The sequence below is a fragment of the Columba livia genome, chromosome 7 (genome assembly GCF_036013475.1).
Source record: "Columba livia isolate bColLiv1 breed racing homer chromosome 7, bColLiv1.pat.W.v2, whole genome shotgun sequence".
Lineage (NCBI taxonomy): Eukaryota > Metazoa > Chordata > Aves > Columbiformes > Columbidae > Columba > Columba livia.
In genome coordinates, this window is record NC_088608.1 from 10234934 (window position 1) to 10250818 (window position 15885).

A 15885-nucleotide genomic window follows, 5' to 3' on the forward strand; every position below is an offset into this window, starting at 1 on the left:
CTTTTCCTGAAACAATAGGGTAAGGTGGCTTCAAGGAGAACAAAACAAAACAATCAAATGAGCAAAACACAAACATCAAACCCCCCCATCTTAAAGCACTTTTCTCCATAAATTCCTGTACATGCTTTGAATTTAAATTGCAGCCATAGCTCTCCTATCCCAATGGCATCTGGAAAATGAAATATTACGTGTAGCTCTGTTTCACTTGTGGCAATTTTAAATTATGCGTAGTTTGTGATTTTTTTGTTTCCATTGCTTACAGTGTGTCTTCCACCTTGCAATAGCTCCCATCATGCCATGAAAAATAAGCAGCAGAATGCAATTTCACGTCAATGATTTAGTTTTGGGAACTGTTTTGTTGTGTCTCTGAAAGCAGTCACAGGTGTAGAGGCTTTTTAAAAACATATCTGCTCAAGGTACTGTAGCTATTGAAAATGTGACATGGTGATGATTGGACATTGTCAAAAGAGTCTCTTGATGGGGAAGCAGCCCTGTTGTCATGGTTACGCGGAGCACAAGTCAGTTGCTATGACGACGTTATAGATTTATTTTGTTTAGTAGAGTGACCCTTGTTGTTAGACCTCAGCTGGATAATGGCTGTTTGGTCCTGCACCTCTTAGGTGAAACAGAGGATGATGATGACAAACAGCTAGGCGTGTCTCAGTCAAACCAAGCTTGCACGTAAACGCTAGCAGGTTTTTATCATTAATATTAGTTCAGGCAGATATTATGAATTGCAATGCTGGGAATGGTTGTGTGTCACAGAGCAATGCAACTTGAAGAAATGTAGGTTGCAGTGAGAGTTTAATGCAGCAGCTTGATACCGTGCGTTAGTAGTGATGTAACTTTTGTTTACTTTGAGCAGAGACAGTAATTTTGTGCTTGACGCTAAAATACTGGATGTCAGTGTTGTGTTGTAACCACACGGTGCTTGGAAAAATTAAATGCTTGCTTAAACTTGTGAGGATGTAACTGCAAAATCTGAATGGGCTGGTCTCTGGCGTCCTCTGGATTTGGTCTGTTCAGAAATCTCTTGGGAGCAGGACAGGGACTCCACCACTTGCAATGGCTTTGGTGCAGTGTGGTAGTCACAGGATGAAAAAGCCATACAAAGTGAAGGCTGCTTGCTTGTCACCTGCATTGTCAGTTGTTTTCAGGAACTGTTAGCACTTGTCAACATCCACCAAAAAAAAAAAGCGCTGTATAGTTTAATGTAAATTTGGTCTTATTGCTTATATTGCTTGGAGGGTCAGGCAGATGCAGACACAGCTGGAGGGGCTGGTGCATGTGGAAGAGCATCAGAGGCACCTATGCGTCCCGTGCTTCATCCTGCTCTGGGCGTGGGCAAGTGGGGAGCACGGAAGAGCTGCTTTCTGCTCCTCTGCACGTAGCTGTTCAAAGGGATCGAGAGCAAACCGAAAAACTGGTGCGCTGTTATGAGCCGCACGTGATGTAAGTGTGAAAGGAGATGTAACGTGTGAGCACTGATGCATCGTGAGGAGGGGAGCTGGACAGTGGTATGTTGTAGAGAGCTCGTGTATGGGTAATTACAGTTTAACTGATGCTGGAAATAGTGTCCTTTGTGAATACTGCAGCACCTTAACAAGTGAGAATGTCTCAAGTCTTGTTTGCGTAGCTTGCAAACTCTTGTGTTTCTTCTTTCTGGGAGCAAAGTTTGAGGGTGGAAATTTGCCTGGCTCTGCTCAGTGAGCTTCTGCTCCTTCATTCAGGATTAAGTGAATGTCTGGAGGTCTTTGGACAGATATTGATGTTGAGAAGAAAAATATGCATCAGTGTGGGTAGTTATGGTGATACTTGAGCATCTGTGCAACACTTGGATTGAAATATTGTATATTAGACATTTTTAGAACCTTACTGTTGCCAGAGGTTTCTGTGGAAGAGACGGGGAAGAAGAGCGGTTCTCCTCGTTCCTAGTTCCCTACCTTGCTTTCTGCCCTTGTGTGTCTGCTGCTTATGTGAGCAACATACAAATGAAACCACCTGCATATGGAAACACTGAGATGTAAAGATGTGAGGTAAAGTGCCGGTGGGTAGTGAGTTACATTCTTGGTAGAAAGCTTAATTTTTATTTTTTAAGCCTGAACTGCACATCTGATGTGATGTTTCAAGTGGAAATGATCAGTGCTTGTTACATGTGAACCCTCTTGTGTTAGTTTCTTTTTCATTTTCAATTCCGTTAAAAGCTTTGAAATAAGTTTAAGCTGAAGCCAAAAATAGGGTTTCCTGGGTAACATGAAGAGAACTAGAGCAACGAGTGGAAGTCACTTTGCTCTTTGAGCTTCTCTGTGCAAATGCAATTCCAGTAACCAACACTTTTAAAGACAGTGTGACAAGTTTGCAAACTCATTGAGGGTGAAGTTGAGTGATTATGCAAGGAATAGTCCTCAGCCGTTTTCAGCCATGGCCTTTTAAAATAAAAATTACTTTCCTAGAGTCACAGGTGAAGTGAAGCAGAACACGACAAACACGGTGGTGTGCAGAGTGCAAGGGGAGTGGAACAGCGTGCTTGAGTTCACCTACAGCAACGGGGAGACAAAATACGTGGACTTGACAAAGCTGTCTGTGACCAGAAAACGAGTCCGGCCCCTTGAGAAACAAGGACCGTTTGAATCGAGGTAGAGTATGTGTTTGCTGTTCTCTGACCCTTTGTGTCCTGAGCAGTCCGGAGAATGCTCTGGGAAAACCTGCAAATGTAGATATTATTTGTGGATAGTGCTTAGCAGCACTGATATGAATTTTTTAGTTTTTTAAAAACAAAACCTAAGTGCCTGATGAGAAGTGCAAAAAACAAGTGCAAGCACACGGTTTTTTATCTTGTCTCTCTTATTTGTGGACAGAGTTGTCTTATGGGTTTGCAAAGTGCCTGCTAGAATAGATACTCCTTATTTGTTTTGTTTTTAACCATCAGCTACACAGCAGGGCAGCTCCTGACAAGGAAGGTCCTCACAAGAAGCTGCTTGTTGACTAACACTCAAATGGCAGCTCTACAAAGTCTGCAAAGAGGTGTTAGATTGGCACAGCCAAAATCTCAGAGCCATTTCTATCTGCTCCTGATTGCTCAAGTAGAGACTTGGCCATGAGCTCTTCCACCTGTGCTGGTGGGACTGAAAGCAGCCTGAGGTGGTTCATCACATGGAAGCGGAGGGAGGAGTGCTCCTGTTCTGTGAGAACTGCGTGTGGCCGTCCTCTAGTTCCAGGTGGCAGGCTGAGATGACTTGTGAAAACTGATGTTAACCATTTGTTTTGTAGGAGGCTGTGGCAGCACGTAACAGAGTCTCTGCGGGATGGAGACATTGATAAGGCTACGGAGCACAAGCGAGCCCTTGAAGAACGGCAGAGGAACGAAGAGAGGCTTCGTGCGGAAACAGAAACACCTTGGTGTACTAAATACTTCCTTAAAGAAGTAAGTTCCCAAGCAGTGTAGCCTTTTAAGGCAGAGGCAGATTCTAAGGAGAGCCCGTGCACACATGGATCTATGTCCTGTCAGAATAAAGTATGTAGCCTTAGGTTTTATAGGCTAGATCCATGAAATCCATAGGAGCAGGGTGACCTGAGCACTCCCAAACATAAGAAGCTGTGACTTCACCCTTCACAAACACTTCAGTTTGTTGATTCCATTGCAACAAAATGTTTGGCTGTTTCGTGATTCACTTTATTTTACCAAGCACTTCCTAGTGGTGTAGGAAAAACAGCTTTACATGTGCACGTGTAAGTAGACTGTAACAGTAAATATACAAAGAAAATAATCAGTAGTATTAATTTTGCTTATGTTGTTTGCAAATGAACTCAAGCTATTACTGGTAGCAAGAAGGAACATCAGTTCATTCTCAGCCTAGAACTCTTTGTGTTCTTGTACGTTACGTTTTGGATTTATCTTATTTGTTCAGTGGTTTAACCTGTATTTTAGTAATAATAATAGAGTAAGGTTTTTAACGTGGTGAACTGCAGCCTACCAAAGACGACTGGAGGCTGCTGGTATAACTGTGAAAGAGGCTTTCCGTGTGATCCAGATGACGAGACCCTGCTTGTGTGCAGAGCTTTGCAGAGCCCTGTGCAAGATGGGAGGACTCAGCTAAAATTTGTGCTCTAGTAGGTTAGATTCTCCTTGTAGTGAAAGCTTTATCTGTTAAACTGCAGTTTTGTAACTTCCCCTTCTTTTTCTTCCCATATCTGTGATCTAGTAAGGTTTTAAAACTTAGACTAAGAAGGAGACATACATATTTATCTTTTTTTAAGTTTGGGACTATCTGTTAGCTCTAATAGAGCTTTTTGTTTTCTAAAGCCATGTTAGTATGATTAGCTCAGATTTAGATATTTGTATAATTAGTATCTTGATTTAGAAGAGGTAAAATTCTCTTGCTAATCCACAGTGCAGGTCTACTCAGAAAATGTTTAAACGTAATCCTGAGCTGCTTCATTTCTGGGTAAGCACTTGGGCTGCGTTAGAGCTGGAGATCCTGAGTAGCAGCCTCTCGCTTCTTGCTTGGCTTTTTAAAGGAATGTGGATGGCGGAGTGAAGGAGAGTGGCTTTCCATCTGGGTTAATTACGAACGCAGCTGATTGCCAGGGAGTGCTCTGGGATTCCCAGAGTCCGTGTGTATCCTGAGCAGTCTCAGCAGCCTGTGGCAGTGATCTCTGTGTCTTAATCCGTGGGATTTAAAGGCATAAGTGATGCCCCTCTGATTTTTGCAGCTATTAGTCTAATAGTTGTATGAAGGGAGTTCTCTTGGGGCAGTGTCTTTACTATAATCATATTTTCTCTTTAAATTGCAGGGAGATGGCTGGGTTTATCATAAACCCCTCTGGAAAACAGTCTCTGCTGTGCAAACTCAGCAAATGGACACTAACTAGAAAAGATGCTTTAAGATGAGTTTTCTGCTTTTCCTCTCCTTTACCTCTGTCTCTCAAAACACGGTAATCACACCAAGTGTCCCCTTTTTATGTAATTGTGAAAGATTAAATAAGCATAAAGAAATAAGTAAACTAGGGCACTTTAAAGCTATTAAAAAAATCAAAAGTTGTAGAGACAAACTTGCCAGGTACGTTCAACCAACTTGTTTTTTTTGTATGATCCAAGAGATTTTATCTGAATTGTGTAAGATTCTTCTAAGTAGATCTGATTGCAAAAGCTGCCTAAGAGAAGAAGGAATCGTTGGATTTTGGAGTGACATGGGAACTTTGAGAATCTGCATCAAGCTCTTTAAGAACTGAAACCTGCTCAGTACCCATGTAGACAACAGCAACAAAACCTGCTGCTTTTATGCCCAGTGATTAACCCTTTTGGCAACAACTGGAGGGATGTTTGGAAGTGGTGCCTGAAATCAGTGTTAAGAAACAATTGGATCGTGTTGACTTTTTCCGTCGGAGAGAACGCGTGCATGCATCGGAGGAATATGGGATACATGTAGAGACTACGTTTCTTTTTTATGGATTTATAAAAGCAATTAGAATTGTAACCATGGAGAATTTTTTCCTCTGAAGCGTTTTAATATACTTGAAATAATTGACTTGAATTGGAAAAGTAATTTGAAAACTTTTCAGCTCCTAATTTTATTAAATCTCTTTGAGTGACTTTCATTTTTCTCATGTTATAGTGTGATGAGGTTTGGCCTTTTTTTTTCCTCTTCCACTCTCCTTTCCCAAGGACTAAAGCTTTCAAAATGATCAGAAAACAAACAATTTTGTATTTAAATTTCTCTGCCCATCTAATCATCTCAGAGGTGAAGTATCAGTGTTACAAACTCTCCTTTGGATTGTTTTGGTTTTTCTCCTGTGGTGTTACTCAGAACAAAGCAGTGAAATGTGACCTGTGAATACATGGACTGTGGGTCCTGGTTTTTCATCTTACCATAAAAAACAAGCTGATTATGCTGAGGACTGGGTATTGATTTGAAACACAATCAGAAATCAGGAAACTGTATTCAGGTACAAACATACTTTTTGTTTTGTTTTTTTTTATAACTGTTTTATTGAAGTCTAAGAATTGCTGGCAATTAAGAATAGTACTTATTATGGCTTTCGTTATTGGTGTAACTACAAGCTACCTTAATTTTTCCGACAGTGGTGCCTTAATCTGCTTTTTCTTCTGATGTAGTCTTCCAGACAGTGTATATAACATTATCTGCCGCTTCCCAGCCATGGCAGTGGCGGCACCTGATCCAGCATCATGAGAACTCACAATTGTGTGACCTGGTAAGATGTTTTCTGTGGAGAAGATCCAAGTGTAAGAATGCATCAGAAGGTTTAAATAACCATATTAACTTTCAATACAAACTGCAAATTGTGGAGGGAAAAAAAGAGAGTTAGGTTTATGCACAACTGTTTTGATCCTCTTGTACTTTTTTTTTTTTTTGCTGTGAAATGCACTGAGATCTCAATGCGAGTCATAGTCTGTTTGCGAGAAGTGGGGGTGGGAATAATAAAACTACAAAATGATTCATTTGTTCTGTCTCCTTTCCTAGGGATCAGGTGACAAGGAAGAGTTAGGTGGTTGTTAATTTTTATGCTGGCAGTCTGTCTGTCTGGGCTTTCCTTGGCCCTGGAAGTGGGATGTTTTGGCACTGTGCACTTGAGTAGTAACGATATTCTCCGGCAGAAGAATGTTGTAGGCCCTGCCATCTCATTTGTGATATTCTATAGAACCATCCTGTTGTGTTAGTTCTGGATATCCATTGGGCATTTTCATGTTTAACCAGGAATAAAAATAAAAATGAAAACAGTGGGATTAGTTCCTCCTTGTTTCTGGGTCCGCGGCACATTTGGGGTGTGCTCCTTGGCCAGTTCCAGGGTTTGGGGTTGTGGTGGCAACGCCTGAACTGCCATTGTTCATCAGTACCTGCACCAAACTAGGGGCGGTAGGGGGACAGAAAACAAACATATGTATATGCTTCATAGTTGTTTTATCCATGTCATATAGCGGATTCGCTTTTAACAAACATCAAGGGCCGTGGTGCAAGGTCCAGCTTTTAATATTGCAGTGGTCAGAGCGGAAAACCTTTATCAGCTGAGTGTACTCTGAGGATCAAACTTGTGCTTATTAAAATATAGACCTGTGACTCAGTCACTGAGCTCTGCTTGAAGTTTTGATTTGTGCATTTGTCAAGGTGATGGCTGTAAAGCAGACTGGAAAGCTCCCATGTTGACCATAAACCCTTTTGTGTTCCTTATATAATATTATCAGTAAAGTCTTTTCCACTCTCATCTGGTATGCTTGTGGTTTCACACTGAGAAAGCTGTTACTAATTTTGTTGCGTAAAAATAGACCAACACTGAAGAAACAGTCTTCTAAAATACATGAAACCGTTTCTTTTAACATGGGGGTGAGTTAGAAAAAAAAGGTGGTAAAGCCTTCCTTTGCTCAGGTGATCACAAGAACGGGAATGGCTTCCTGATATAGATTTAGTTACGATGCAAATTTCTTCTAGAAACAAAGGACAGAGTTGAAAACAGTTTAAAAGAATTCTAGCCACTGAATATCCAGCTTAAATTGGAAGACGTTTATGTGATTCTTCTGGGAGTTGCAAGCACCCTATGGACTAACGTGTGTATTTTTAACTCTGACCAGATCTGATTATCTTGCGTAACTGCTGTTGTTTCCATCTTGTACCTTCTGGAACAGGGAAGGGCTCACCACTGCGGCCTGTGCAGATGTTTGCTAAAACCACAGCACGTTCAACAGGGAGCATGGCAGAATGTAGGATTTGGGTTTGTATTCCCTTCTGTCATTTTTGGCTTGATTGAGCTTCGCTGAAGTTAAGAGCAAAATTCCTGTTGATCTCGGTGATATTTTATTTGTGGGATCCCTGAGTTATAAACGGATCTTGGAGCTTAAATCAGTGTTTCTCTTCAGAGGTGCTGTGTACCCTGCTGCTTGTGGAAAACTCAGAATGTGACAAGTCACTTTTATTTAACATGGGCATTCAAGCGTATAATCATGAAAGCTTGATTCTGGCTTGCCTTTAATGGGAAAAAAAATGCATTGTGTAAATCAGAGAGTTCAAGTTTTTAGGCATGGGGAGGGGAATAGACTGAGTAGTTTTTCAGTGTATTTACACTGTAAACTGTCAAGCCCAGGATTAAGTCTCTGACCCCCCAGGTTAATTTGCATTCCAGCCATCAGAGTCAGCAATGTCTTCAGTGTCTCGTTGCCATGGGCCGATGCCCCCGTGTCCCAGTCACCCGTGAGGGGAACAGGGCAGAAGTGGCTTTTAAAGCCTCTTGAGCCGAACTTGGAAGAACAAGTAAACATATTCATCAGTGACATATCCAAACAACTCGGTGCAGAACTTGGTAGGGGAAATTTTGCGCTGAGTATTATGGGAAGTAAGGATTGAATAGCCTGGTGTGTTTCTGTAATTTCTTATCTCCATGTCAGGAAAGCTGCCACATGCTCTCTGTTCCTCTTGGGCATAAATACAGTAGAACAGTGGTCAATGCATTAGAGGAATGAGACTGAACTGACGTGGATGGAAAGGGTTTTTGGTGAACTGGGGAGAATATGCTGCAGGAGAAAGGGGGTTAGCTTGGAGAAATGGTAAGATCACAGTTGCAGGTGGAGACTTACACTTGGTAGCTGAAGTTAGTTTTTATTATTTAGATTGGATGCAACCTAATTCATTCCCCTTCTGTCCTTCTCCAAAGGGATTAGAGACAATTTTATTCTAGGCTTTTAATTTAGCTGTAGAAACAGTCCAAAAGGTGGGAGCAATAGAGCCTCGGCTGCGGAAAGCTCGAGGCTGTTGTGTGGTTTTCTCCCTTCCCTCTTGTAGGGGCTGACCCTTGCAGCCGTGTGCTGGCGAGCAACGTGTTCCTCCCAGCTGTCCTGAAAACACACCTCTGCGTGGGGGAGCGTCAGGAAAACCTTAGACAGCAAAGGGTTTTTGTTACCTTTTGCTCCCACGGGTGGAGGGGTTAAGGTCTGCACAGTGTCGAGGGTTCAGGGTGAGGTGTAACTTGCCTTTCTGCTGCCCAGGCAGCCTGGCTTGGTCTGGTGGTGATGGGAGCAAAGGTCCCTGGTTCTGCCTGATCACGTTTCCTCAGGTCGAGTAGCAGCAGACAAGTGGGAAAGAGTTGCAAGAAGAATGAGCCAACACGTTTGTGTTGACGGTATTACTGTGGCACAAATGCATCACCTAGAGGTGACAGGAACCTGGGCTGACGTGGGGACAGAGTTGTCTGTGTACCCCATGTGGAGACTTCTTAGGGTGAAACAGCAGCATCTGCATGGGCAACTTCCTTTTCTAATGAAGAAACGTCATGCACCCACCTGAACTGTCAAGTGCACCCAGGAATTTCCCAGTGAAAAAAGGTGTGTTGGAGTTGCAGCAAATCAGACTTTTCCAAACTGGATTATCGGGTATCTTTACAATGTATTGGGGACTGTCTGATCAATGAATAGTTTTCTCGGGTGCTAACATTTCTTCCACTAACAGTGTGTTACATCTCAAGGTTATTTTTTTCTGCTGCTACAATGGATTTTTGTCTGTGTGGAGGCCATTAAAAAAGGAAAACAAAAAGTTGTCCTGATCTCTGCGAAATAAGCAGTTAGAAGAGAAACTTGTGATAGTAATATGGAAGGACTTCGAAAGATAGACATGGAATTCAGATACTTATTAATAAAAGATTAAACATTATTATTTTAAAAAATAATAAAAGGGATGCTTTGCATCATTATACATTTAAAGTAAGTACAAAATCAGTTCATATATAATGTTGCACTTTAACCAAAGTATTGATTCCACAGTTCACTGTATCTGTGGGAGAAAACAGACCTTATTTATATAAGTTATGTGCTAGATCTTAGTTTCATTCTAAAAAATGGAGCGAGGGTTTTATTTTCCCCATGAGCTAAATGCTTCTCGCTTATCCTCTCGTTTCTCACGATGAGGCTTTTTGCCTGCTGTGTCACTGCGTATTTCTGCTCCCGTCACTGTCCTGGTGCTCCCCGCCGGGAGAAGCTGTTTTGCTGGCCTCGTTGTCCATGTTGTTGTTGAGGATGTCGTCACAATCCATCTGCGCCATCAGGTTGAAGCGCTCGGCCACGCAGTGGGCGGTGAGCCGGGCCTCGGGGTCGTGGTCCCAGCACTCCGTGATGGTGTCGCACAGAAAGCGCATCCCCTGCGGGCAGAAGGGCCGAAATTAGGATCAGAAAGCAAAACGAAGAGCAGCTGGAAGCTGATCTAAAGCAATCACAGTTTTACCATATTCTTGACAGCTTCCTGCAGAAATGCCTTTTTTGTTTTAATTTATTTGTTGGCTAAACCTAAGCACAGAAGGAAAACAGCCTTGGGAAGCTGTGGCAAGTGCCAGCGTTTGCACCACCACCGGCAGCGCTTGTGTCGGAGCAGCTCACCTGGGATCTGGTCCCAAGGATTTTCCGCGCTCCCTGGAAGTCGGGTTGTGTTGACTGTGGGACTTAAATAGGGGCTGGAAGGGAAGAGGCCCTCCATTATCTCCTATCAGCCTTGCCTGTTCAGAGCATCCTAAAATTGGGAGGGAGAGGAGAGGTCCAGAACTGTGTGTCCAGCAGGACCAGGGCGGTGATTGTCCCCCCTCTCCTTGGCACTGGTGAGGCTGCACCTCGAATCTTGTGTTCAGTTTTGGGCCCCTCACTACAGGAAAGACATTGAGGTGCTGGGGAATGTTCAGAGAAGAAAATGGAGCTGGTGAAGGGTCTGGAGCACAAGTCTGATGAGGAGCGGCTGAGGGAACTGGGGCTGTTTAGCCTGGAGAAAAGGAGGCTGAGGGGAGACCTTGTCTCCTTCTACAACTACCTGAAAGGAGGTTGTAGCATGGAGGGTGTTGGTCTCTTCTCCCAAGTAACAAGTGATAGGACAAGAAGAAATGACCTCAAGTTGTGCCAGGGGAGGTTTAGATTGGATATTAGGAAACATTTATTCATGAAAAGGGCTGTCAGGCACTGGAACAGGCTGCCCAGGGAGGTGGTGGAGTCACCATCCCTGGAGGTGTTTAAAAGACGTGTAGATTAGGTTCTCAGGGACATGGTTTAGTGCTACACTGAGATTATGGTTGGACTCAATGTTCTTAAGGGTCTCTTCCAACCAAAATGATTTGATGGTGACCTTCAGGTTGGCTGTGTGTGGGGTCTCTGCATTTCAGGGCTGTGCCACCTGGGTGGAGAGGAGACTCAAAGGCAAGTTTGGGCTTCAACATCTTAAATCTGACTTCTTGTGTTAGCAGCTTTCTGAAAGGATCCATGGTGCCAAATAGTCATTGCGGTGTGCAGCTGAGCTCTTATTTTTTCACCACAAAATAGTGTCTTGCTTTAGGTGGGACTGGGTACTTCTCAGTGTGCTCCAGAATACATTCAGTTTCTTTCAGTTGCAATGGTTATTTCTCAAAGTGAGATACCTATATATCTATATATCATTTTTTGCCAATTGTGTGGTGCTCTGAAAAGAGTCCAAATATTTTTGGGCTTAAAACCAAGATGGCAGCATTCAGATGGTATTTTTCCCACTCTGAAGCTAGTAACACAGCCAGCACCAGAAGCTACGTGGAACTTTTCTTTGCCGATATAATTCCTATCATGTGTTATTGTCAACCAAGGTTGCAGCACAGTGGAAAAATCCGTATTCTAAGTAAAGCTTCGTGTTTTTCAGTAGTTTATCTGTATTTCTTAATTTGCAGTTAAGAGAAACCAAAATTCTCACATGGACCAACAAAACAGGAAAATGCAAGTCCTACAGAGATGTACTCTGTGTCATCCGCCCTTCTGCACCTTTCTCTGAACTCGCTTGTACTAAATCTTCCATAATGGACACAGATTAGAACAGGATTGTGCAGTAGAAGTGACAGATGGTGTGTTTCGGTACCTCTTATATCACTCATTTATTAGCTTAGTGGAAACGATTTGAGGATAATTGATTAACATGCAAAACCAAAGTGGCTTAGCTGAAGCTTTTAAAAAAAGCCTTTTCTCAAACAGAACATGGCACTGTCATGTGGTTTAGTAATTAGATTTTCTGTGCTTACTTAGCCCTGAAATAATGATATTTATAAGCAGTTTGCCTTGTAAATAACAACGATCCTCTTTTGAATGGTACAGTCAGAACACCTCGTTACACTCACAACATGGACTTAATTTGGGTTTTACGTTTGATACCAGATTTCCAGAAGATGCTGAGTTTTACAAGTGTATTTTAGTGGCAATATTGACTTAAGCTCCCACTGGTCCTGTCCTGCACCAGCCCATTGGTTGTGTCAGTGCAACAGTCTGTTCAGCTGCTTCATGAACCAGGTCCAGGAATTTACCTGGCTTAAATAACCACTTTATTATTTTTCTTCATTTAAATGTGGTGTGGTGTGAAGTGAGGAGGAAGCATGGGCTTAAGGTGTTTGTAAGTTATCTTGGAGACTTTGGGGATAAATTTCTTCAGTGGGCTTTATTGTGCAGCCTTGCAAACGGTTGTCCTGGAGCTGCTGGTGGGCAGCAGGCTGGGTGAGCCAGCTCTGTCAGGACAAGTATTGCCTATGTGTGCTGAAAACCTGAAACCGTGGAACAAGGTAGGTCTTCACTTGACTGATAGGGATCCTGATGGCTGAAACGTGGAAGTAGAGTTTGGAGCTTTGCATCAAGCTGATTTTTGTTGGTGGGAACATCTACGGGTGCTTCCCATTCAGGTGAGTAATTTGTCACCCTTCCTTCTACTTTTTTTGCCACCCTTTCTTTTCTTCTTCTGGAGCATCTTTCTTTTGAGGAGAGACTGAGGGAGCTGGGTCTGTTGAGCCCTGGAGAAGAGAAGCTGAGAGGAGATCTCATAAACATTTATAAATATCTCCAGGGTGGGTGTCAAGGGGATGGGACCAGACTCCTTTCAGTGGTGCCCAACAATAGGATGAGGGGCAATGAGCACAGGCTGAAGCACAGGAGGTTCCATCTGAATGTAAGGAGCAGCTTCTTTACTTTGAGGTGCCAGAGCCCTGGAACAGGCTGCCCAGAGAGGCTGTGGAGTCTCCTTCTCTGGAGACATTCAAACCCACCTGGACACAATCCTGTGTGATCTGCTCTGGTGAACCTGCTTTAGCAGGTGGGTTGGACTGATGATCTCCAGAGGGCCCTTCCAACCCCAACCACTCTGTGATTCTTGGGGTCACTTCCTCCCTCAGGAAGCCCCTGAGCCCAGGAGTGGCCCAAGCCGGTGGTTTTCTGCTGCTTCCCAGCAGATGGTGCTGCCCTGTGCTGCATCCCGGGGAGACCGCTTGTAAAATACCCGGAAAAATCATCTAAAGCCAGGCTTGTGAGGAGATGCTTGTTAGATCGGCTAAGATTAGTCGGAGGCAAACTTTCAGCAACACAACGTGGCTTTTCTGTTCCTCTTCCCTGGTGAATATCAAGGGGTCTAATAAAAGTTATTGCCTTGTAAGCCTTGCTCTGTTTACATGCTGGACCAACCCAACTGCAGCAACATTATTAATTGGAGGTGATCGCAGTCGGCCCTTCTTCAGCTCAGCAAACAGTGCAGTTATGGTCAGACTCTATCATAGTGTGATTTTTCACAGCCCAAGCCTGTGTACACTTCTCCTGTGGTTTCAAAGTTTATCAGAGACCCTGGGAGGTGAATGTCCAAGATGAATGTTCAAAGGCTTTCAATGTGTAACAGTGCTGATTGAAGTTCCTGTATTTGCCTTCATCGAGGAAAAAGGAACTTCAGAAATGGGCTTGCCGACTGATAAACTCACCGATGATCCAGCAGAAACTACACATTAATTTGATGGGCTTTGGTCAGTCAGGTCAGTTCTGAGTCTTTGGACAAACATGGTTTTTAGAGGTGTTGTAGGGAAAACATGGTCTTCTTGTATCATGAAATTAAATCTTTCCTCTTGAAAAGCCTGGCTTTATATGCCATCCAGGCAGAGTGGAAGCAGTAGCAGTGTGTTTTATGGGTGGATACTGCAAAATGATGCACTGAACACCACAAGGCTCTGAGCCTGTGGGCTCAATGGTTCTGTTTGTTTTTTGGATTAACTGAATTATCGATCAGTGGATGGTGTTTTTCTACAAGACACGTGAAATTTAAGTAGTGCCAAAGTCAGACAAGGTTTGAAAATCACAGTCAATGTGCCCATTACCCCTTCTGTCTTCAATACATGGAAGTACTGGACCTGGGGGAAAGGGACATCTCATGGCCAGGAGGTAACTGTTTCTGGTGCTGGTTGGTCTGCATGTGCTGGAGGATGGTGTTTACAGAGCAAATCTCATCATTGCTGAAGTATTTCTATTCTGGAGAGCTGCATTGTGCTTTGTGTGCTGAAACATGGTGCTTTCAGACCCTCCAAGCTGAAGGCTGCTCAAAGACTTCTCCTTGGCAGGTTCCCTGCTCTCAGCTTCACATGCATTTCCCACTTGTTTCACTTGCAGGAGACGCTTCTCATTTTGGTTTTCCTTGCAGAAGTCCTTCTTATGTGCCAAGTCATGATTTCTCATGTTAGAGGTAATTTTGAGCTTGAAATCTCCACGACCAGACAGACAGGAGGCTGGGTGCATCTTCCTCCCCTCTGTCCCTGCTGTGTGAGGGGCTGTGTGTTCCCTAACTAAAGCTTTCTGCGTATGGTGGTTGTGGGAGAAATGGGGTGGACCCAAACCATGTACTTGTCTCACAAGAATAGCTTGCACCGAAATGCTCCGTTTTGCTGTTATCCACAAGGTAACAGAGTACAATCGCTTGGCATTTATAATGCTTCCTGATCAGAGCAATTTATTCATCATTATATTTTGCCGTGCCCCTGGCTGGTGGCTTCTAAACATTGGGGAGCTGGGTATTGTGGGGCTTACGTGGGCTCAGCCAGCCAGGAAGGAGCTGTAAGCAGGGCCCAGGAGTTCTGCCTGCTGTTGCTTTGATTACAGCTGTGATGATTTTTTTTATGCTGGGTGAATGAAGTGGCACAACGTGGGTTGCTCTTTACTGGAGCAGTTACTCCCAGCTTACCTGATGCACCAGCCAGCTGCTCGGGATCTCGGGGCGTCCTCTGCCGTGCAGCACGATGTCCCTCATGGTGTCCACGCAGGGCTGCTCCTGGACTTTTGACCCAAAGGGCAGCTCGTAATTCTTTACCTCTGTGAGGAAGCAACAGCAGCATTACAGGGTGTTTTTCATGCATTTGGTGTTTTGCTTTGGTATGGTTCACCGGATGAGGATAAATTTATTTATCAGACTGCAAAAATAATTGAATCTGGAAACAATTTAGAATTTGAACGTAGAAATGTAGTAGTGAGTTTTCATGTAGAGGTTATTTTCAGAGACATGACCAAGGAACCATCTGGCCACCTTCCTGAACCCAAGAGATGTGCTACAAAGGACTTGGTGTGTGTTTGGGTGAGACGTATTTTTAGCATGTAAAATGTGTTATGCTGGTGATAGGTGGGAGAGGTGATTGTGGACCAGCATCCAGATTCCTGCTGCGGGCAGGGATCGGGTCAGAGGAGAAATGGCCATTCCAGAGGAACAACCCCATCTCGTGGAGAAAAAGCCTGTTGCAGGGGTGAGAGGCCACCCTTGTTTCTGCCAGCTCCTGCCTGGACACAAACACAGGTAAAGTATGAGTGGGGAAGGATGGCCTGGGATGCTGGTTCAGGAGCAAAGGCTGGATGGGGCACCTGAACCAGGCAAGGGCCTCCCAGCGCTGGGTGTGGGACACACAGGGCACTTGGGGCAGCTTTCCTGATGAGGGTTGGAGCTTCTTGCAGATCCATGGGCTTATAGTGCAAGTACGTGGGATAGGAAAGGAACCAGAGGGAGCTAAAAAGGGAAGAGAGGGCAGCAGGGCAGGCAGGGGCGAACAGCAGGGCAGTTAATTAAATGTTTGCTACATGCAATTTCAAATGCCAGGATGTGGCTCTGTTGG

At 43.8% G+C, this 15885-nt stretch overlaps 2 protein-coding genes across 4 annotated transcripts in view; one reads left to right on the top strand and one right to left on the bottom strand.

Moving 5' to 3' along the window:
- OSBPL11 (oxysterol binding protein like 11) overlaps positions 1-6739 on the top strand; it is a 38326-nt gene extending 31587 nt beyond the window's left edge. For all 3 annotated transcript variants that reach the window (XM_065070451.1, XM_065070450.1, XM_065070449.1), the window contains exons 11-13: positions 2454-2636; positions 3271-3424; positions 4795-6739. In XM_065070451.1, coding sequence (XP_064926523.1) covers positions 2454-2636; positions 3271-3424; positions 4795-4872 — 415 coding nt within the window. In that variant the 3' untranslated portion in view covers positions 4873-6739. The remainder of the gene's footprint in view (positions 1-2453; positions 2637-3270; positions 3425-4794) is intronic.
- A 1847-nt stretch (positions 6740-8586) lies between these two features.
- The window catches only part of LOC102091992 (TGF-beta receptor type-2), a 35019-nt gene continuing 27720 nt past the window's right edge, over positions 8587-15885 (bottom strand). The window contains exons 6-7 of the mRNA XM_021291202.2: positions 14970-15097; positions 8587-10137 (exon numbers count right to left, since the gene is read on the bottom strand). Of these exons, the coding sequence (XP_021146877.2) occupies positions 9925-10137; positions 14970-15097 (341 nt within the window). The 3' untranslated portion in view covers positions 8587-9924. The remainder of the gene's footprint in view (positions 10138-14969; positions 15098-15885) is intronic.